Source organism: Salvelinus fontinalis, chromosome 4 (genome assembly GCF_029448725.1).
Source record: "Salvelinus fontinalis isolate EN_2023a chromosome 4, ASM2944872v1, whole genome shotgun sequence".
NCBI classification, from domain to species: domain Eukaryota; kingdom Metazoa; phylum Chordata; class Actinopteri; order Salmoniformes; family Salmonidae; genus Salvelinus; species Salvelinus fontinalis.
In genome coordinates this window covers 74,130,816-74,153,488 of record NC_074668.1, presented here as the reverse complement: position 1 = coordinate 74,153,488, position 22,673 = coordinate 74,130,816, and the positions used below count along the sequence as shown (strand labels likewise).

The 22,673-nt window shown below is 41.4% G+C and overlaps 1 protein-coding gene across 1 annotated transcript; it reads right to left on the bottom strand.

Annotated features, from left to right (window-relative positions):
- Positions 1–549: 549 nt before the first annotated feature.
- On the bottom strand, positions 550–21,411 carry LOC129854367 (CD81 protein-like). The gene is made up of 8 exons (XM_055921329.1): positions 21,097–21,411; positions 15,697–15,811; positions 4,124–4,221; positions 3,932–4,006; positions 3,552–3,677; positions 3,298–3,396; positions 3,113–3,196; positions 550–2,987 (listed from the first exon to the last, which is right to left on the bottom strand). The coding sequence occupies exons 1-8, from the start codon at positions 21,160–21,162 to the stop codon at positions 2,925–2,927; spliced, it is 726 nt and encodes a 241-aa protein (XP_055777304.1). The 5' UTR covers positions 21,163–21,411; the 3' UTR covers positions 550–2,924.
- Between the last annotated feature and the right edge of the window lie 1,262 nt (positions 21,412–22,673).

Sequence of the window (22,673 nt, the reverse complement as noted above, 5' to 3'; positions counted from 1 at the left end):
CCCATTTTAGAGTGGCCTTTATTGTCCCCAGCACAAGGTGCACCTGTGTAATGATCATGCTGTTCAATCAGCTTCTTGATATGCCACACCTGACAGGTGGATGTATTATCTTGGCAAAGGAGAAATGCTCACTGACAGGGATATAAACACATTTGTGAAAAAAATGAGAGAAAAGCTTTCTGTTTATGCTCAGTATATAATTATTTTCTCCTCAGTGTTTGATCATATCTTGATTTCCTGTCTTAACCCACAGACCAAATACAAATTATGACCAATCGTGGTGACTTTTTGAATCCATAGATGTTTCTCTCTATATAACTGGGTAAACAGGAAATCTATTTTTATGGAATTAGGGTGAAGAAATACAACTCTGGTTTAACACTTAGACATTTCCTCTCTAGCCTATAATAGAGAATACTGTCACATAGGGCCTACCTGTCAAGGATATGTTAAGGATTTTAACAACTCATGTACTGTATAAGATGTGAAAAAGGCAGGTTGTTCCTTATACTAACAATGAATAAAAAATAAAGTCATGGACATCATGCATTATTTGTAAAATACATTTAATCCCTTAATACTTGGGCAACATAACCAAATTAAAATCTAAAACAGGAGAGAAAGGGCACAGATTTGAGCAGCAGTGGGCTATTGAGTCTCAGTCACTACATTGTGTATAGTGTTTTTACAGTAGGGCAGTGACATAGATACTAAAGAGAGACACTCTTTTGCTGGCATTGTTCTTTCACCTTTGTGTTGTACAGCATATACAGCCATGTTGCTAATCTTCCCAACCTTTAGTAACTCAACTGATTTCTCAGTCCTGCACACTGCCACTGAAGCCGACACCCATTTTTCTTTTGACAACGTACCAGACAAAATATCACAATGAAAGGCATAGCTACATTGTCTTTACATGGTCATTAGTACAATAATATATAGCTGTACATGATACAAGACACTTAACCATATATCAGCATAGGCATTATGTGTTAACAAGACTAGGTTTTGGTTGGCTTAGAAAGCCATACAGTCTATTATGTAGGACTACACAAATGATGGAGTGAGTATGTGTGAGTGTTTAAGTGCTTATGTGTGTATATAGGTGAATGTTAAGGGCCTGGTTCCTTTTCAGTCCCTAGCCCCTACCCCTTCAGTGTTAACAGATCTGAAAGGACTGGAAGGGTGTAGATAATAGGATGATAGCTCCACCTAGCCATCTAATGGATCAGATTCAAATCTGTGAACTCTGAAGGGAAGCTGAAGATCGAAATGGAACCGGTAAGAAGTGCTTTGCAGTTGAGCAGGCAACCAAAGTCACAGTGGAGCAAGAATGTATGACAAGAGCTCCCCTGGATTTGGAACCATAGCAATGGAATACCATGAAGCATCACAACAGGTCTGCCCCCTAGTGGTGGGTTGGTCGTGGACTTGACTTGTTAACATGGCCAGTATTTGACTTCCTGACACAAACACAACCTCTCACAACTGCATGGTCAGTGGTATTATACAGTATCATCATACAGCACAGATACAACATTGTCCGGCAAGTCCCAGCATAATAAGATGTTTGACTGTTAGAGTATAACAAGCAGGCATAAAAAGGATTCTTCGAAAATAAACTAGATTTGTTTGAACGGCTGAAGGTGACAATTTTTTTTTCTTTAATTTTTTTTTTTGCGTTTATGGCAGCTGGTATTCCCATGCGGTCTCCCGACCAAGTACTAACCAGGCCCAGCGTATTTCTTACCCCGTATTAGGTCCCTTGGCTCATCTCTGCAACGGGCTCGCTCAGGAGAGGTGAAGGTTGAGTCATGCGTCCTCCGAAACATGACCAGCCTGGCTGCCTACTTCTTATTACACTGCTCTCTTAACCCAGATGTCAGCTGCACCAATGTGTCAGAGGAAATACTGTTCAACTGATGATTGGAGTCAGCTTGCAGGCATCCAGACCTGTCACAAGGAGTCGCTATAGCAAGATGAGCCAAGGAAAGCCCCACCAGCCAAACCTTCCCCTACCCCAGACGGCACTGGGCCAATTGTGCGCCATCCTATGGGGCTCCCGGTCACGGCCGGTTGTGTCTGGGTTCGAACCCCATGCTGTAGTGTCGCCTCAGCACTGCAGTGCGTTTGTCCGCTGCGCCAGCCTAGGAAGTGAAGCTTCTGTAGATATGCATAGTACACAGCAATAGGTTAAGGACAGGACATTCAATGTAGTTTTACAAGAACAAGGTGTTGTTGGGGAGGATGGGACATTCCACTCATAAGGCTTGGAGGCATGGGCTCTCTTTATGGCTTAGATTGGTAGGTGTTATAAAAGCACAGGGGAAACTATCACCTCTATTATCTTGGTTTTAGATGGGACAGACAAATCAATAGTATCCATTCACTGTTTCTTAGTGGTTGTTGTCTATGGAGAAAAGTCAGGCAGACAAGCAGTGAGTGCAGAAAAATGTGGGGAGAAGGGATTCAATACAATATCCATGCTTGCCAGTCATAAAGCACTGCAAATATATACAGTTTATACATATACAGTTGAAAAAAGATTGATAAACCAACAGAATACAATGTTTTGGACTCCAGCAAAGTAGCAATACTTTACAATTAAAACAAGATAATTCCAGGATCTGTATTCATGTGTGTGTGTGTTTAAATGCCATGCCAATGTAAACCTCAACATTTTGTACAGACTAACATTAGTCAAAATATTGAACAGCTATCTGTGACTGACAAGAATAGTTGGTACCGCATTATCAAAAACTGTGTGAGAAGATGCATTTTTGATCTTGTACAACTGACAAACTTGGCAAGCAACTATTTGAGGAAGTGACAGGCTATAAAAAAAAAAGGAAGATAAATATTTTCCTTCAGTCATTGGCTAGTATCTCCAGAGGTCACTAGCCCTTGCTTCTTCCCCCTGGACTTTAGTACACCGGGCTGTTGCGGATCCCACAGCACAGGACCATACTAAAGGTCATCTCAAAGATCTGACAGGAGAGAACAAAGAAATGAGAGGGGCATTATGGGTCTCTTCATAGAGATGCCAAGGATCCCTTATCTTGTATGAGCTACACTTCCACACAAGCTACATACTCTCTTTCATGATACTCACCATAATAATAGCAACTATCAGGGCAGCGATGCCAATCAGGTAAACCTTCTCGTTAAAGAGCTCCCTGATTTTTACATGGCAGTCCTGTCAAACAAAATAACACGAGTCAACATTGTATTTTGTGGCTTATGCACTATATAACCAACATTCTGTATTGTCCTCATAGTTGGCCCTAGAGTACTTACTGTAGTGGTAGCGGAGACTGACTTGGGGCACATGTCTGTAAAACCTTGGGCGAATAACGTAGTGAACGCGTTGCTGATGCCCCTACCACAGCATTCCAACTAAAAGAAAAAGGCACGTGTTAGTGGAGCTTTATTAGTGAGATGTGTGTCTGTTTGGATGTTGATATGAGATTCACTTTACCGTGTGTTTAAAATCAGCTTACATGTGAGTTTTGGACAGTTATGATTTTAGTTTAAGTATGAGCTTGACTTACCGTCTCATGGAAGACCTTCAGCACAGCAGCGGCAGCCTGTTTCTTGTCCTTGTCCTGGTCTGTTATAGTGTTTACTACAGAGTTCTCATAAACATTGTCATAGAAGGTAATCAGCTCTTTGGAAATCTACAACCAAAAGGACAGGATGTGTCTGGTCAGGTTATGACAGATATGGAACTCTGAAGGAATAACTGAATGTAGTTATTCCACCCTCAGTTACTTTGTCATGATCACATTAGAGCCACACTGACATTATCAATGGCTTTTAACTCGATCATGTAGTACTGTATGCTACGCTGTGTTTCAATATACATTTTGTTTGTGTGTGTGTGTGTATGTGTGTGTGTGTGTGTAAGATCAGAATTTGTATGTGTCCTCACCGAATCTTTGTGCATGAATCCAAAGATTCCAGCTGCCACCTCACAAGCGAACAGGATCACCAAGCAGGCAAAGAACTGGAGGAAAACAAAGCCATTCATTCAGTGGACAATTTAGGGGATAGCTGGGAATGGGCTGGCTAGACCACATACAAGTGACTCTTTGCTGCATGGTGTTCTGTCTGTATGACTCACTGTTCCAAGAAGACACTGAGACTCCTGAATGGCACCATAGCAGCCGAGGAACCCGACAACCATCATCACTGCGCCAACAGCGATCAGGATGTGAACACCTAAAATAGAAATGGAGAGAGAATAAACAAAAACAATTTTGTCATTAGTAATATTCTACAGAACATTGCTAGTGTGTTTACTCCTTTATGATAAGTGCAGTCATCTTAACTATCACCAGGTGGCATGAGTTGGTGTTATTTATTTGGTTTAGCATGTTTTAATTCTGCCTAAATATGGAAACTTTGCAGTTATTTACACAAGGTGCTTGGCTCTCAATCCAATGCAATAAGCATTCATGTCTCGTGTCAAGACACATCCAAACATTGTAGATAAATGTTTTTCTTATGAAGAACATATGGCATAAGAATTGAAGAGAATGCAGGAGTGGGGAAGGATATTTTGTTTTCAGTTGAAAGGTTTATAATATATCAAACTCGTCTCTCGCCAAGCTGAGCATGTTTTGTTTTTACAGCTCCTTGGTGTGGTCAGATTTCATTAGCCCCTTCCATCATGCCTTGTGTTCATCCATCAGATGCTCAGACAGGGCTAGCATGGTAAGCATGGAAACCCAGGGTAGCTCTACTGACCTTGGTGTGCTGGACTGATTTTACCCATAAATTCAATCATAAAACCTGCGCTTAGAAATAGTCCCACTATGCATTTAATGCCTAAGGCCTCACACTGAATGTCAATCGGGGGGTTTCGGTGATAATATACACTTCCTGTGACCTCATCATTAAACTTTAGCATGTGGTCCAACAGTTGCCTGAGCCACCGCTTCCCAAGGCACGTAACATTATTGTTCAGTTTTGTTTCAATGACGACAGCCCTGACGTTTTGCGGGGATAGTAGTTCCGAGAAGATAGGGCTGGTGTGAGGTGAGCTGTGTGGCACCAATTTATCAGCTGAACAGTGAATGCAGACCGGGGTAGAAATGACTGACTAACCACAGACAATATGTTCATTTTTAGCTCAAGAAAGTCATTTTGTTATGCTTTAGTTTACAAGCCTCTTCTCTTTCTTGTCCCCTTTCTCTCTCAGATAAATTCAGTTCATGGGGGCTTTATGCAAAGTATTACGGTACCAATTTTGATAAACCAACTTGGGGGAAAACACATCCTTGCTTGAGACCCTATACTGGGCTTTTAATAGGGGTACTGTATGCCACTGTCTCCTATGATCTCTCCCTCTCCCCATCCATCATCCTTAAGACCTCCACCCACACCCCACAGACTACACTGCCATTCCATCCCTTTACTCTGTCCTTGATAGATACAGGGAGAGGCCTGGTCACGATTTGGGTTCATGTTTTTTTAGGTCCTGTGTAATGTAATCGCAAAGCTTATTGGATTCTCGTCCTCTCCCATCCCCTCATATTCCAGTGAAGGGACACAGACAGCCAGAACAGTGCCTCTCTCCTGCCTGCTCGCCTGGCTCATTTAAAAATCGATGGCTTGGAGGCTGACCAAGTGCTCCTTCAATTTCCTTGATTGTGGCTGTGCGGCGGGGGAATTGAATCACGGATGGGGAGCTTTTTACGAGCGCTGCTCAGCCATCCCTTACCATGACATCATCAGAACAAAACAGGGGCGTGACCGGCATGTTTAGCAGTGGGTCGATGCAGTATCACACCCTTCTCTCTCTTTCCCTTTTCTTTACCACTTGTTTGAGATATATCCATCCGTTCATGCATTTGACCAATCTATGCATTATCAACAATGTATTTCCTTTCATCTTAGTTTTCATCTATATACAAGTTCTAAAAATGTTGCTCTGAGAGTCAACTGGTTGGCTAAAACCGCAGACTAGTCTGGAGGCCTCAGTTGGATAATCCAAACAGCCTCAGAGAAAACTCAACATTTTTGTATTTGTGACCTGTGGTGAGCAGCAAAAACATGTTTTTTTGCTTGTGGGAAGCGGTGCACTGATGACACATGGTAGCTCTCTAGATTTCATATGACCAACGTTTGAATCATCCTTCCTACCCACTTGTGTACTAGTGAGAACATGGTTGCTACCATAAGACATATTTGGATACCACTAAATTAGAGGGAAGAGTGAACAGAGCCTACACAGTCTTTCCATTGGGAAGAAAAGGGCATTTCCACCAAACTGGATCTTTTTATTATTACCAAAAATTGTAAATGTTAAAACACAAATAATGTGTGTAATTACAAATATGGTGAAATAGTGTAGGCTTTGGTCTGAGGTAAATAGTATTTCTTCTGGTTGATTAATCAAGAGGTTCCAAACATCAGAGCCCCTGATTACATTACATTTACATTTAAGTCATTTAGCAGACGCTCTTATCCAGAGCGACCTACAAATTGGATAGCATTGAGATTTTCACAGCTTTTCACTTTCTTACATATTTCAGTGTAGTTACATCATATTTCAATACTAGTTACATACAGTATATATATATTTTTATACCTTTATTTAACTAGGCAAGTCAGTTAAGAACAAATTCTTATTTTCAATGACAGCCTAGGAACAGTGGGTTAACTGCCTTGTTCAGGGGCAGAACGACAGATTAGTACCTTGTCAGCTCGGGGATTTGAACTTGCAACCTTCCGGTTACAAGTCCAACACTCTAACCACTAGGCTACCCTGCCGCCCCGGCGCCCCTGATGTGACCTACTCTGACCTCACTCATAGTGGATGAATGGTGACCTACACTCTTAGACAAAAAGGTGCTATCTAGAACCTAAAAGGGTTCTTCGGCTGACTCCATAGTGGAACCCTTTGAAGAACCCTATTTGATTCCATGTAGAACCCTCTTCCACAGAGGGTTCTACATGGAACTAGAGGTCGACCGATTAAGATTTTTCAACGCCGATACCGATTATTGGTGGACCAAAAAGTCCGATACCAATTAAAATCGGCCGATTTATATATATTTTTGTAATAATGACAATTACAACAATACTGAATGAACACTTATTTTAACTTAATAAAACCAATTTAGCCTCAAATAAATAATGAAACATGTTCAATTTGGTTTAAATAATGCAAAAACAAAGTGTTGGGGAAGAAAGTAAAAGTGCAATATGCGCCATGTAAGAAAGCTAACGTTTAAGTTCCTTGCTCAGAACATGGGAACATATGAAAGCTGGTGGTTCCTTTTAACATGGGTCTTCAATATTCTCAGGTAAGAAGTTTTAGGTTGTAGTTATTATAGGACTATTTCTCTCTCTATACGATTTGTATTTCATATACCTTTGACTATTGGATGTTCTAATAGGTACTTTAGTATTGCCAGTGTAACAGTATAGCTTCCGTCCCTCTCCTCGCTCCTACCTGGGCTCGAACCAGGAACACATCGAAAACAGCCACCCTCGAAGCAGCATTACCCATGCAGAGCAAGGGGAACAACTACTCCAAGTCTCAGAGCAAGTGACATTTGAAACGCTATTAGCGCGCACCCCGCTAACTAGCTAGCCATTTCACATCGGTTACACCAGCCTAATCTCGGGAGTTGATAGGCTTGAAGTCATAAACAGTGTAATGCTTGAAGCATTGCAAAGAGCTGCTGGCAAAACGCACGAAAGTGCTGTTTGAATGAATGCTTACGAGCCTGCTGGTGCCTACCATCGCTCAGTCAGACTGCTCTATCAAATCATAGACTTAATTATAGCATAATAACACAGAAATCCGAGCCTTAGGTCATTAATATGGTAGAATCCGGAAACTATCATCTCGAAAACAAAACGTTTATTCTTTCAGTGAAATACGGAACCGTTACGTATTTTATCTAACGGGTTGCATCCATAAGTCTAAATATTCCTGTTACATTGTAGAACCTTCAATGTTATGTCATAATTACGTAAAATTCTGGCAAATTAGTTCGCAACGAGCCAGGCGGCCCAAACTTTTGCATATACTCTGCGTGCAATGAACGCAAGAGAAGTGACACAATTTCACCTGGTTAATATTGCCTGCTATCCTGGATTTCTTTTAGCAAAATATGCAGGTTTAAAAATATATACTTCTGTGTATTGATTTTAAGAAAGGCATTGATGTTTCTGGTTAGGTACAGTCGTGCAACGATTGTGCTTTTTCACAAATGCGCTTTTGTTAAATCATCCCCCGTTTGGCGAAGTTGGCTGTCTTTGTTAGGAAGAAATAGTATTCACAGAGTTCGCAACGAGCCAGGTTAGCAGGCAATAGTAACTAAATATGCAGGCTTAAAAATATACTCTGTGTATTGATTTTAAGAAAGGCATTGATGTTTATGGTTAGGTATATGTTGGAGCAACGACAGTCCTGTTTCGCAAATGCGCACCGCATCAATTATATGCAACGCAGGACACGCTAGATAAACTAGTAATATCATCAACCATGTGTAGTTAACTAGTGATTATGATTGACTGATTGTGTTTTATAAGATAAGTTTAATGCTAGCTAGCAACTTACCTTAGCTTCTTACTGCATTCGCGTAACAGGCAGGCTCCTCGTGGAGTGCAATGTAAAGCAGGTGGTTAGAGCGTTGGACTAGTTAACTGTAAGGTTGCAAGATTGAATCCCCGAGCTGACAAGGTAAAAATCTGTTGTTTTGCCCCTGAACAAGCTAGTTAACCCACCGTTCCTAGGCCGTCATTGAAAATAAGAATGTGTTCTTAACTGACTTGCCTAGTTAAATAAAGGTGTAAAAAAAAAAAAAAAACTCTACCTCTACATGGAACCCAAAAGGGTTCTACCTGAAGCCAAAACAGGTTCTCCTGTAGGGATGGTCGAAGAAACCTTTTTTCTAAGAGTGTAGTGCCCCGAAGAGACCCGGGGCCCATTCTAAGGATACTATTCACTCTTTGCCTTTTGTACATATCATTTGACTAGTTCGATTATTATAGGCACGGAATAATATTCTGAAAACTGCACTTTGTCAAGTACTGTATGTGTTAAATCCTTCAGGTAAAGATAAATAATACAAGATTTGAAACACATTGTTCTTGGGTGCATGACCAAGGATATACAGTACAATGGATTTCCACTGAGTTATCACTGGTCATTGCTTGTATGGAAATTATATGAGAAACAGGGAGAAGTGCTGACCACCCCCAGGTCATCTAGAAAAAGTTTGACTCCTGACCTCATTGTGTTTCAGTTTTTGTTTTATTCAAACTATTATCGGTCTCTCTTGAGGATACACTTTCTTTGTGTGTAATAAACACTAAACTTGAAGTTAGATTCCAATGTACACCATATAGGCCAGTTACTGATAATTGTGTTAAGTTTAAATTCAATATGCCACAGACTTAATTCTAAACTTATACGGTATGGTTGTGACGTGAGCTCCGCTACCTCGTACAAACTGAAAAGCCACTGCTTATGTCACTATCTGAATGTGTCTTTGGCTGCGGAAAAACATGTCGAGGCTGTACCAGCCTGTGCACATGAAAACTGATACAGCACCGTGGTACTTGATAGTACAGTACTTTCCAGAAAAGTTGTGTGTGTGCTTGTGTGTCCATGTGCATGCATGTGTGCATGCCTGTGAAAGCTAACGCATCTGTTAATCTCATTAAATCTCTGGGCAAGCAGCTCGCTCAGAGGGGAAAGACCCTTGAGTGAGAGGAAACATGAGGTCCAACACCAGCTCTGGAACCAGTGCACTCTATGACATCAGGCTCTCCACACCAGTGCTAGAGTGCCCAGATGTGCTGCGTGGGGCCTATCACAGGAGGAGAAGGTATAGGCATGAGCGAAAAGAGAAAGAGAGAGATGGACAGAGCAAGATAAAAACAAGAGGATTGAGATGATAGAGAGAGTGGTAGGGAGGTGGAGAGAGGAGTGACAAAACAAAGGAAGGAGGAAGAGAAAAGGAGGACAGAGGGAGGTAGACAGAGCTGAAGAGGAGGAGAAAGGATGACCGAGGTAGACAGAGCTGAAGAGGAGGAAGGAGAGAGTGCAACACAGATGTTAAACACAAACAGATGGGGACAAAGCTGAACTTCAGTGGAAAGTAACAGGCTAGAGGGGAAACTTTCTCAAGAAGAGGGTGGGGGAGTATGAGGGAGGAGACTGGTGAGGAATTTTTTCATTTCATAAAAAAAAAAAAAAAAAAAAAAGCAGCAAGGACCATGCTCTGAAGAGAAAAATACTTTATGTAAATGGACAGGCTGTGATTTGTACTCTTTTTTTGTGCTGTGTACATTAATGTCCCTCTCCTGTTCCATTTGTTTTTGCATGTTTCAAACAAGCAAGTAAATTGTTGAAGGACATACAAACCCAGTTGCTGAAAAACAACCACAGTCTCTTGGTTTCTCTTAATCATCTCTGAAGTGGCTGGAGAGAATGTTAAAAATAATGCCCTGAAAACATCCACAACATCATTGGAAATCCTGAGGATGGATTGTGCTCAAGTTGGCTACTGTTTATTAAATCTGCATGGACATTGTGCATCTTCATCCGAATCAAGGCTAAATGGCTGTAGTTTCTTCTATTGCAAGTTCACTTCCCCCTCCATTTTACCTCCTTTATTGTGATATGTTTACCCTTTTGACATGAATTTACAAATGAAAGACCTAACATGGAAGATGATTCATGAAGCCAACTCTGAAGGCAGATTTTGAACTTTGCAGCTAGTGAAAATTGAGGTCAGAGAGAGGACGTTTATGAAGGAAGTTCACCTCACAAGGAAGGAATTTCATGTGGAGTATACAAAAGGGCGGACAAGTTTGACCCCCTGAGAAGCAGGACAAATCCCTTGCTGATGTTACTAACCTCAACGTAGTCATACAACCACAGCCAACTAACTACACAGTATCTGACAGTGAAGTGTGAGTGATGCCACACTAGAGCTGAACATGACAGAGTGCATCTGGGGGTCATATAGTGGAACACCAGCTTTTTAAGACATGCAGAGTCCAGACTCTGGAAGCAGTTCAGTGTTACATAAACCATACAGGCTCCATTACTGTTATATAATATCTCTACTTAAAGGACATTATCTAGAGGAAGTGGTAGCGAGAGGTATGAGCGGGAGTGCAAATTTAGACTCCTGGGGCAGGGGTGGCGCTAATAAGCATCTTCTGGCATCTTCTCCCCTCATGGATGGGCCTTTACTGGAATCTATCAACAGAAAAGTGGACATAGTACCGTGTGTTTACTCCCACTGAGTGTTTAATGGGCCTGTAGAATTACCCTCTTACCTCTCTCCAACCTCACAATGCTTGAGAGGAACCTGAGTACCACACAAGTCCTGACAAAATTACATTACATTTAACTGTGGTTTTATTGGTTGTAGTTAATGTAACATTTAAATCACACTTATTTTAATTTGAGATCCACTCTCGTTCTGTTTCTCAATATGGGTTGATTGCGTAATGTAAGGTAATGTGGGTTATGTAATGTGGGTTAAATGTGGTTATAGGTCTAAGGCAAATGTCTATGTTTGTCTTTTCCTGTGAGGCTGGGTGTGTAACTTCCTGTGCACGCCACAAAGGTTTTTGCTCTCTGCAATACAGTACTGTGTTGTGGTGAGGCGCCCAGTTCCATCTGAACATAACCAGACTTTGTCTCATAAAACATTTACACTTTGGACCAGAATTGTTCAAACTAGCAAACATCATACACTGGATCTGTTCTCACTGACAGACCACTGGAGCAATATGCAAGTACAAATCCCTTAACTTTCACAATCACCAGCTGGGAAAGTTGCTTTTAGAACACAGAGCTACTATTTCAAAAGTTCCAATGAACCAACATCGATAAAATATCACCAATTATCAAGCATGATGAATTTGAGTCCTTACTTGCTTATTTTCCAAAGTATAACATTTCTACAATATACGTCCAGTATCAAGATTTTATTTATTTAACCAGGTAGGCTAGTTGAGAACAAGTTCTCATTTGCAACTGCGACCTGGGCAAGATAAAGCAAAGCAAAGCAGTTCGACACATACAGAGTTACACATGGAATAAACAAACATACAATCAATAATACAGTAGAAAAATCTATATACAGCATGTTCAAATGAGGTAGGATAAGAGAGGTGAGGCAATAAATAGGCCATGGTGGCGAAGTAATTAGAATATAGCAATTAAACACTGGATTGGTAGAATGTGCAGAAGATGAATGTGCAAGTAGAGATACTGGGGTGCATAGGAGCAAGATAAATAAATACAGTATGGGGATGAGGTAGATTGGATGGGCTATTTACAGATGAGCTATGTACAGGTGCAGTGATGTGAGCTGCTCTGATAGCTGGTGCTTAAAGCTAGTGAGGGAGATATGAGTCTCCAGCTTCAGTGATTTTTGCAGTTCGTTCCAGTCATTGGCAGCAGAGAACTGGAAGGAGAGGCGGTCAAAGGAAGAATTGGCTTTGGGGGTGATGAGTGAGAGATACCTGCTGGAGCGCGTGCTACAGGTGGGTGCTGCTATGGTGACTAGTGAGCTGAGATGCAGTTGTACAGTAGCAAGGCTGCAGTACTTCCTACTGCTACTCTCACAAAGCAGATCAATAGCCTTATGATATCCCCTTGCACAAAGGTGGGCAAACTATAGCCCATTCAAATCAGGCCACTGTTGGATGTCTAAAACTAGATAGAAAGTATGTGTAGAAATTACAATGTGTAGAAATTATATATTTTAAAATAACTGTCGGCTTTCTGGCCCCCAAATTAATTTTGACAAACAACTAAGGAAAAAAAAAAAAATATATATATTTTTTTAAATTCTATTGAATTTCAAAGTCCCGATGTGGCCCTCGAGACTAAAAGTTTGCCCACCCTTTCCATAGCAGGTATTGCTATCCTGGCTGTGCAGCCCCTTCAGCTGTCCCCAGCCATCGATGGCAACCCACTGGGCTGGGACAAAGGGAGCTGTGTCCATGGAGCCTCATGAGGTCAAGGCCTGCCCAGGCCATTACAGTGGAACTTCCCATCACCATCCCTTCTATTCCAACTTCACAGTCTATGTCCCAAATGGCATCCTATTCCTTTCATATTGCATTACTTATGGGCCCTGACCAAAAGTAGTGCACTATGTAGGGAGTATGGTGCCATTTGGGACACATCCAGTCTGACGCAACGAAACACACAAAATGGAAGCTGATAATACATATGAGCGACCTACTAGTGTCACTTCCACTACCAATTGTGTACTACAAGAAGAACACCATAAACACTTTCAAATTCATGCACAAAGTGAGTGGGGTAATGCCTTCCTCTAATAGACTATTTCAGGATATTTTAATGAGTCTTCACTTTGCCGGAATCGCTTAATTGTTGAGACAGTTGCATTCAAAGATTTGAGTTGGTCTTACATTTGAAGCTATGCCTTGTAATGACTGGGAATTTACAATCTTGTAGATGATTATAATGTCATGCATTATGCAGTTAGATATCACTTGGGTAAGATGGATGTTAGTCGGCTAATATCTATGTTAATAACGTCTGGTTAATCATGACAGGCGAATGACCACAGTGATGAAATGAGAGCTTTTGTCTCTTATAAAACAACAATTAACCTAGTGTAAGAATGCACAAACTCTACACAAGGCTGTGTTTATCATTGTCTTACTCACAAAAATGACTTAGAAAAGCGTTTTGACTGATTTTAATGTCGTAACCTTAAGAAAGAGAGGATGTGACGACAACAATCAATTACTCCCTTTCCTGTTGCTATTTAACAAATGCCTCTTACAGAACTTGGTTTCTAAGAGCCACGGGATTTCCATTAGGTCAGAAATATAATCATGGTCAGCATTATGCCAAGATTCCTTTTAAGAACAGGGAGGGAATAGGACCCAGAGAGAGAGAGAGAGACAGAGAGAGAGAGAGACAGAGACAGAGAGAGACAGAGAGAGCGAGAGACAGAGAGAGACAGAGAGAGCGAGAGAGAGAGACAGAGAGAGCGAGAGACAGAGAGAGAGACAGAGAGAGAGACAGAGAGAGAGACAGAGAGAGAGACAGAGAGAGAGACAGAGAGAGAGACAGAGAGAGAGACAGAGAGAGAGACAGAGAGAGAGACAGAGAGAGAGACAGAGAGAGAGACAGAGAGAGAGACAGAGAGAGAGCGAGGCCTAGTGAGAGACAAGGAGTAGTGGGGGGTGAGACAGGAGAATATCAAAGTTGACATAATAGTGAAACTGAAAACCTGATCCACTTGGTGTGTGGAATCATTGTCATGGTCAGAAAAACAGACAGTTGATCCTCTCTGGAGAATTGTCCAAGCCTCCAAAACATGTCAAGGCCTTAATGTAGGCTAGGAAAATGACAACATAAAAATGATGTTTACAGTTTTCAGAATAAGAAATGTGTGTGTGCGCTCAGCAACAGTTTCTCAGAGATAGGGCGTTAACACCGCTATGGCTTCTTCTATTTGAATTCCACCCATACTGTTACATGGGTACGACTTAATGCAGGATGTGGTGGTGTTGGTCTGTTGTGACACTTTCGCAACACATTTGGGGTTAGAGTGCTGCGACCCTTGCTTAGGGTGCTTTTGGTCTTCTTTCAGACAGAAATAAAGACCTCAGCTATAGAACAATTAGTCATAGCCCAAAACACCCAGCTGCTAACTAAGAATAATACGATTACCAGACGGGATCTCCCTTTTTAGTGCAATGGGAAAATCCCTGGCAACCTCAGTCCAGAATACATACATAGTGGACTGCCACAAGAACGATATTATTCAGTGAATTGTGAGGTATAAACCCAATACTACTGTCGCAGTACTTGTACTAAACCAAAATACCTGTAAATGTTTGGTAGATACACAAGTCTTATTCTGAAACTGGAAGTATGTGTGGGTAGTAGTTGTCTAAACAAAGATATTGGATAAACATGTTTCTTGCTCAACATGTGAGTGTAACCGATGTGAAATGGCTAGCTAGTTGGCGGTGGTGAGCGCTAATAGCGTTTCAATCGGTGACGTCACTTGCTCTGAGACCTTGAAGTAGTGGTTCCCCTTGCTCTGCAAGGGGAACCACCAACCGCTCTGTGGAGCGATGGGTAACGATGTTGGGTGACTGTTGTTGATGTGTGCAGAGGGTCCCTGGTTCGCGCCCGGGTATGGGCGAGGGAACGGACTAAAGTTAATACTGTTACATGAGCAACATAGGCTACATTCTTCCTGATAACACAGGGGACTTTTCATTCCGTAAACCCCTTCATAAAAAGGTTAACTGAGGGAATTTACAATTCCTCACTGATGGCATTCATTTTTCCAAATGAACCCACACCCCTGATTGACAGAAATCAAATGAACCCCTATTTTGAATCATTTAATTAAACTACTTCAGTAACCCTAAAGGAACTCCCATTACGTTTGATCACTTTGGCCATAATAGTAGAAAAGTGGAATCTGCCATTTTAGAAAACACTGAGGGATCAGTGGAGCATGGGGATACTGTTTGTTCTGCTTGACCTTGTCCCTGAGCACTCCAGGGGAGTTCAACGACACAATGGACCAGGTGTCAAATAAGAGAGAACCCAGCTCACAACACCATGTTTATAACACACATATTCACCATGTTAAATGCATGGTACAGTATAGTCTGACGACACGGAGGGAGAGTTAAAGTACTTACTGTTTAAGAAGGTGGTTGGTGCTTGATGGCCGTCAAACTTCAACTCTAGCAGGCTGCTGGTGTGACCATCATGTCGAAGCCATAGAGCCACGCCCAGGACCACACCTCCTGTGAGCTGGACAGAAGAGAGGGAATAAGAAAATTGGAATAGACACATGCACTCACATAGAAGAACCAACATTAATTGACCTTGTATAATTCACTTTGAAGCCTTATTTTGTTAGGTGTAGCAAATAGAACTTCAGTGTTGTTCATGTTCTTAGCAGACTGAACATTGTCACTTCCACCACCCTCTTCTCTAAAGCAACAGTGTCTCTGCCTCATCTCCCTGCCAATGTAGGAGTCAATGGTGGAATCCCTGTGACTCCATGCTTTACCTAAACTGACTGAACTTTTATACAGCCCAGGTTTCTATTTCAGCAGTGTCTGGTTTCTCCCTAAATTTGGATGAACAGTATTTTCTACCATAGTCTCCATTTTGGCTCTGAGAATGGGGGACTTCTTGGCCCCCTGTCTAGTGCCTCTCCAGAAACTGCACAGAGCTGAACATAGGAGGACAGAAGAAGTGGGGAAAGTGAGGTGTTATTCAAAGATTCATTTCTAAATAAATGTTTTATTCTATTCAGCAGTATAGCAGCTGGGGACGCCAAGAGTGGATTGGTGTTGATAGATCTTTACGGTTGCTATTAGGATGGGGAGTGTTGGTGCTTAGGTAATTAATCTACACAGCACCGCTTCTGCTGCAGTCCCAACAAACACAGGCAGCACAACTCTGACTAAGGAATGTCCAGACAAGTGGAGGACAAAGGAGGCCCTGCTCACCCACCCACTCCCCCAGAGTCCTGTTAGCCCCCTGCCCTACCTTATGATATGAAAGCACAGCCACATCTGTTAATAGCTGCATAACAACACAGAACACTGGAAGAGACCACCACCCCACGCTCTCTGACAGTGGAGTGGTGGCTGTAATGCTTCAGATGAAGAGAGCTTTCACTAAGGCTTCCTGTACCTGGAGTCAGTGTCTCTACAAACTACTACTGTACCTCTGCCCTGCAGTTGGTAAAATCCATCTCACTGGACTTAACTCCAAAAGGTTTATTAGGTTAGTGAAATGTAATATATCTAACCCATATTTTCCCAGCAGGAATATGTTAAGACTTAACCTAAGTTAGCTGTATATTAATCATGGTCCCTCTGGTTGAGTTCATTCCTGAAAATAGCCTTCCCTACCCAGCCTCTCTGCTCTTCTCTCCTCCACATCTCCCTCAGAAAGCTTCATTCCACTGCTGAGGCTCGCTGCTGCCTGGCAACCAGATCAACACTGCAGCCAGCCAAAGGGTGAGGCCCCTGAACGGTTGCATTCTGGAGCAGCCAAGAGAGACGTCTGCACAGTCGTTTCTTTTGGGATTTTTGTAATTTGGACATGAATATACTGTATCTAGTACTTGAGACAGACACAGACCCCGAGACACAGTATAGTGTACATAAATATGATACTGTATCATACAATGTTTAATATAAACTTGTTATTAACTTTGTTTTCTCACAAATGGAAAGAGTCCATACTTGTTTCCAAATTCTATATTGAGGCCTAATGGTCCCATAGTATATAAAGTTAAAAACAAATTCCTTAGGTGTTGCTAGGGAAAAACTATGAATAAGAGCAGTGGATGAAGTCCAGTGTCTGGAAAGGTATGCCAGTTCTCTGCAGCTCTATTGTCACCTTCCTCTTTTGGGAGTCTTCCCTCACCCCTGTCAGCTGTTGCTGTTCCCAGTATGGGCAAAGGGCTGCTCCGATATCTACTGTAGACACACTACGAGCCCCCCGCAATAAGTCAGGTCTAATCTCTTTCGCCTTTCCAACAGACTGGCCTGCGAGCAACCTGCAGAGACAGGTGGCTGCATGGGGAAAATAACAGAGGTAGCATGTCAGTGCACAGTCAGTTTGCTTCCACGCCAGGGGGTCCCAATGAAGAAGGGAACTTTGGACTCCTTTTCCTATCAGGACACCAAAGCCTTATGAGGGCAACAGAGATATTCCACTGTGTTTGATTATCTGTGTGGTTTCTGCGGCAAGATTCCACTGTAGGATGTTAAACAGTTTGGAAAGTATTTCAAGGTTCTATCCCAAGTACAGTGCTTCTTTCCATTGCCTCCTCCCATCCATGTAGTGATCAAGCACCAATCTACTTAGAGTTGGTTTTATAGGCCACAAAAAATATGTCACCACAGACAACAGTCACTATTCCACTAACATAATTATTAGCTAACAAAATGTTTATACAATATTGTTACTTTAGAAATTACAATGATACGACACAGATGTGAGCATTCAAATCCAATCCATTATTATTATTATTATCATCATCAAAGTGGTACGAGGCTAACCAAGTGACTTGCAAGAGAGTCCACCCATATCATTATATTAACCCTATCAGATGAACTTAATCATGTCATTTCCATGTTAGCTAAAAAGTTAAATTCACAGAACCCAAAACAGCTACTATCTTCAAGTACACAGCATGAACTGCTTATCTGACTTCCCTCAACTCTTGCCCGAGAAAGAGCATTTTCAGCATGTTCAGAGTTCGAGAGATAAATGTGTCACTTATCTGTGCGAGGAAGTACAGTACATGTTCTTCCTGTACTATGACTGGCAAACACAACATAGTATACCTCAGTGCCAGTACCCCACTGTGTTTCCCCTTTGCTGTATTATAACTGTATCCTGATACTACAGAACTACATGCCTTGCTGAGGCTATCTGTCTGTCTGGGACCAGATAACATACCACCTTACTGCCCTAGCACCTCAGCTCTTTTTACTGCAGTCTAGTGAGAGGGCTATTTCTGCCACATGCCTTGTGTGCAGGGGGTTGTAAAATGCTTGGCATGCTGCTGCTGGTGGTGGGAATGGCTCAAATGCAGATCCTGTAAACCACGGGTCAGCCACCAGCCCCTTTCAACTCTACTCGGATTTATATTCTGAGAGACCCATCAGTCTTGTCCTTGGAACGCGGGTACAAGAGGACATCCCCTGGCATTGTTTAAATCAGAATTGTATTTTATATATCTCAATGACTTGTTGTCCCGGCTCAAAAGGCAATCCACAGGAATGAACAAAGGTTTTCATGTGAAAGGATGTGTTCAAACTAAAGGTAATTAGATTAAATAGAGATTTATTTTTTGCCAGCTTGTTCTTGAAGCCACCTGTTCAACATATGCAAAATGGCAAGGGTAGCAACCCCTAAACAATTATTGGGGGAAATCCCTTACATTTAATTTACAATGACAGCCTTTGGATGAATTACCCTTGAGAGAAAAGAGAATGGATGATATACATGTCCAGTCTAATGGATATGGTCATTGAGCAAGCAAAAGACCTGACATAAATCCATGCAACCACTTAAGCAATCATGAATCTTAAAATGAGTATCTCTTAGTCTCCACTGATGACTGCTATGCCACACCCCAGCTCCTACTATAATTCATCCTTTCCAACCTTCTTCATGACTGAGCCAAGACTCACAATGAATTTCACTCCCACATGCACAAGTGCGTGTCTTGGCACAGTCAATGATTTTTCACATGCAGGGCCCTCACCTAATCTGGGGTCACCCAAAGTAGCGTTAGGGATATGTTTACAACAATAGTCCGGAGGTCTACCAATACTTGTCCTTCTGATTGTTGTGGTTCTATACACGCTCTTAAGAATACTTCTGCCTAATCATCAATCAATGACATATCCCTATAATAAAAATATACACCTCAAGACAAAAGAATATGTAACGAGCTGCAACAAACACTCATTCTGGACAGTTTTAACTGTATCGCAAAGACTCAATCATGGACACTCTTACTGACACTTGTGGCTGCTTTGCATGTTGTATTGTTGTCTCTACCTTCTTGCCCTTTGTGCTGTTGTCTGTGCCCAATAATGTTTGAACCCTGTTTTGTGCTGCTGCCATGTTGTGTTGCTACCATGTTGCCATGTTGTGTTGCTACCATGCTGTGTTGTCATGTGTTGCTGCTATGCTGTGTTTTTGTCTTAGGTCTCTATTTATATCCTGTGTTTAATTGCTATATTGTAATTACTTCACCACCATGGCCTATTTATTGCCTTAACTCCCTTATCTTACCTCATTTGCACTCATTGTATATAGACTTTTTGTTTTCTTTGTTCTACTGTGTTATTGACTGTATGTTTTGTTTATTCTATGTGTAACTCTGTGTTGTTGTATGTGTCGAATTGCTATGCTTTATCTTGGCCAGGTCGCAATTGCAAATGAGAACGTGTTCTCAACTAGCTTACCTGGTTAAATAAAGGTGAAATAAATAATATAGTGTTGTCTCTCTTGTTGTGATGTGCGTTTTGTCATATAATTTTTATTTCATGTATTTTTAATCCCAGCCCCATCCCCGCAGGAGGCCTTTTTCCAGGCCGTCATTGTATCCGGCTTGCCTAGTTAAATAAAAAAGATATGTCTTCTGACTAAATGTTATACCAGACCAATTTACACAAGTGATTGGTTCACACAGCGACATAAAAGACTAAGGAACATTTCACTTCCACTAATGAAAGGATGGAGTGAAAATTTGTTGGGTTTTGAAAAATTTGCATAAACGTTTGTGTTTTTTTGGTCAAAGTTTCCCTCCATCCAAATGAGTCATCCACAATTAAAGTTCCCCAATGAATCACAGATAGAAAGGCTTTTCGGGAGATTTACACAATGATTAACGGGCCTCTTTTAGTAAAATAAAAAATGGCAGAATTTAATGAAGTTCTTTGTAGGCAAATACACTACTGAAAATTAGGGGTGTAAGTATGAGATTACGGAGAGACAACATCGAGGTATTCCAATCTAAACAACGCCTGAAATGTGATCTGTAGCCGAAAACGGACCACAACCTATGTTCTTAGTTCCCGCACAGTCATATTCCGGGCAATCATATCCTGCACTCGGTTATTATTTCTATCATTATTTTAGTTAGCAACATAATTTCGAATCTTCACATATCGTGACGGTCTGTTCCTGTTGCGGTTCCTAAAATATGGCTGCTCTTCTATCCATATTCGCGATAAATAAGAACGCACCTCATATCGCCATATGGCAGCATAGGCTACGAGTCTAGGTCTATTCAAAAACAAAACCGCTATTTTTATTTTATTTGAATAAAAATATAAAAATAAAACAAATAAGACTACTACATCGGCATCTGCAGGCCTATTTGAATGAGGTTTTCTCCAGATCGTATACCTATTTGGCAACAACATCAACAAAAAATAAAAAATAAATCACGAACTATTTTTAGCAGGAAGAGGGGGAGGTTACTGCCCCTATAGACAAACAACCAAATGCTTGGCCAGTTAAAAGTCTATATAACAAGAAAAAAGTCTCACCCAGAAGATGAAGTTGAAGAAGAAAAGCATGTATTTGATACATTTAGTGCAGCCTTCGACTCCCATAGTTGAAGTATTCAGATCCCTTTCGGTGATGATGCGACGGGCAAGAGACACAAGGCCAGGCGGTTGTTGAATGAAAATAATCCGATTTTTTCCCCCCACTGGACTCTTTGTCGAGGTCGACGGCAACACCCAAGTACTCCCCGCCCCTTAAAAACTAGGTGGAAGAGACTCAGGCTGCTTGCCAACAAGATATGTAGGATACGCAATCCTTTCACGTGACCCGCCTCAGTTTTTTAAATTAGCCTCTCTCCTTGCACAAATCGAACAATATTGTTGTACAACGGTGCCGCCTACAGAGAAAAGGGGGCATGGCAGCCTATGTCTATTGGGCCAGTGGGTGGGTTTAGGGCCGCTATTATACAATTATTGTTAGGCCTACTACAAGACCCTGAGTGTGCATAGAGTCGATCTTTTTCTTCCATAGGTTTATCTGTGACTGGGGCTCCAGGTAGCATGGCATCAAACTGTCGGGGTCTGTGTTGTACTCAGTTTTGCATGTTAGTAGGCTAACTAGTTTAAGGTGTAGCCATTCACTTTGGCCTATAGAGGGGCTACGTACAGGCTGCTGTATCATATGGAGTGATATTGTTATTGACATCCTGACAGGACAGGTTAGCTCTGAGATGGAGGTGGAAGCTCAATTACTGAGAATTTCTAGTGCATGCATTTTTCATTCATGCATTCTAGTGCATGCATTCTTTTCAAGACCCAAATCGAGTCTTTACATTTGAAAAGCCATTTGAAGTTGGAATACTTCCAGAATATGGTAATTCATCAAGTGTGATTCTTTGGGAAGCTATACCTCAGTCACACCACATCTCTAGAAATCACCACCAAATATATATATAGGATATAGAGTGCAGATCTAGTATAGCATTATTCCAGCATACAATAGGCCTAGGCTACTTTAATATACAGTATGTTACAAAGACACAATGACAACAAAGATCATAAGTAATGTAGTAATACAAGCTTAGATTTGGGGATAGAGTAAGGCAGTCACACTAGCTCATAGTCATTTATAAATTACAATTTGGTTATAATGAAATAACAGTTGAACAGCAGGGAATCTTCCAGATGGTGCTTTATGCTCTCCATGTATTGCTGTTTTGTGTCCACTGGGTGTCAGCACTGTACTATATCTTCATTTTAATGGATGAATCTTTTCTGACATTTTTTACTGTACTTTTCATGAATCATGTATGAAGAGGATAGCTGGGCATACTATATGTGACACTCTTCAAGTTGTGTGTTTGTGGGTCATAGTTGCGTCCTTAATGGTCCTGGGGATATGATAATGACTGCTCCATCTATTAGTAGTCATTTCAAAGGCTGACCAGGGATCATCAACTAGATTAAACTGCAGAACGATTTTTTTTTTGTTGAGCGGTTGGTCGGGGGGCCTGAACATAATTTGCAGACTGCAAATTTCCCGCAAGAAGCTCAAACAGATATAATATTTGACTAAAACATAATAATTTCAAACCTCGGTTACATTTGTTTGTATACAA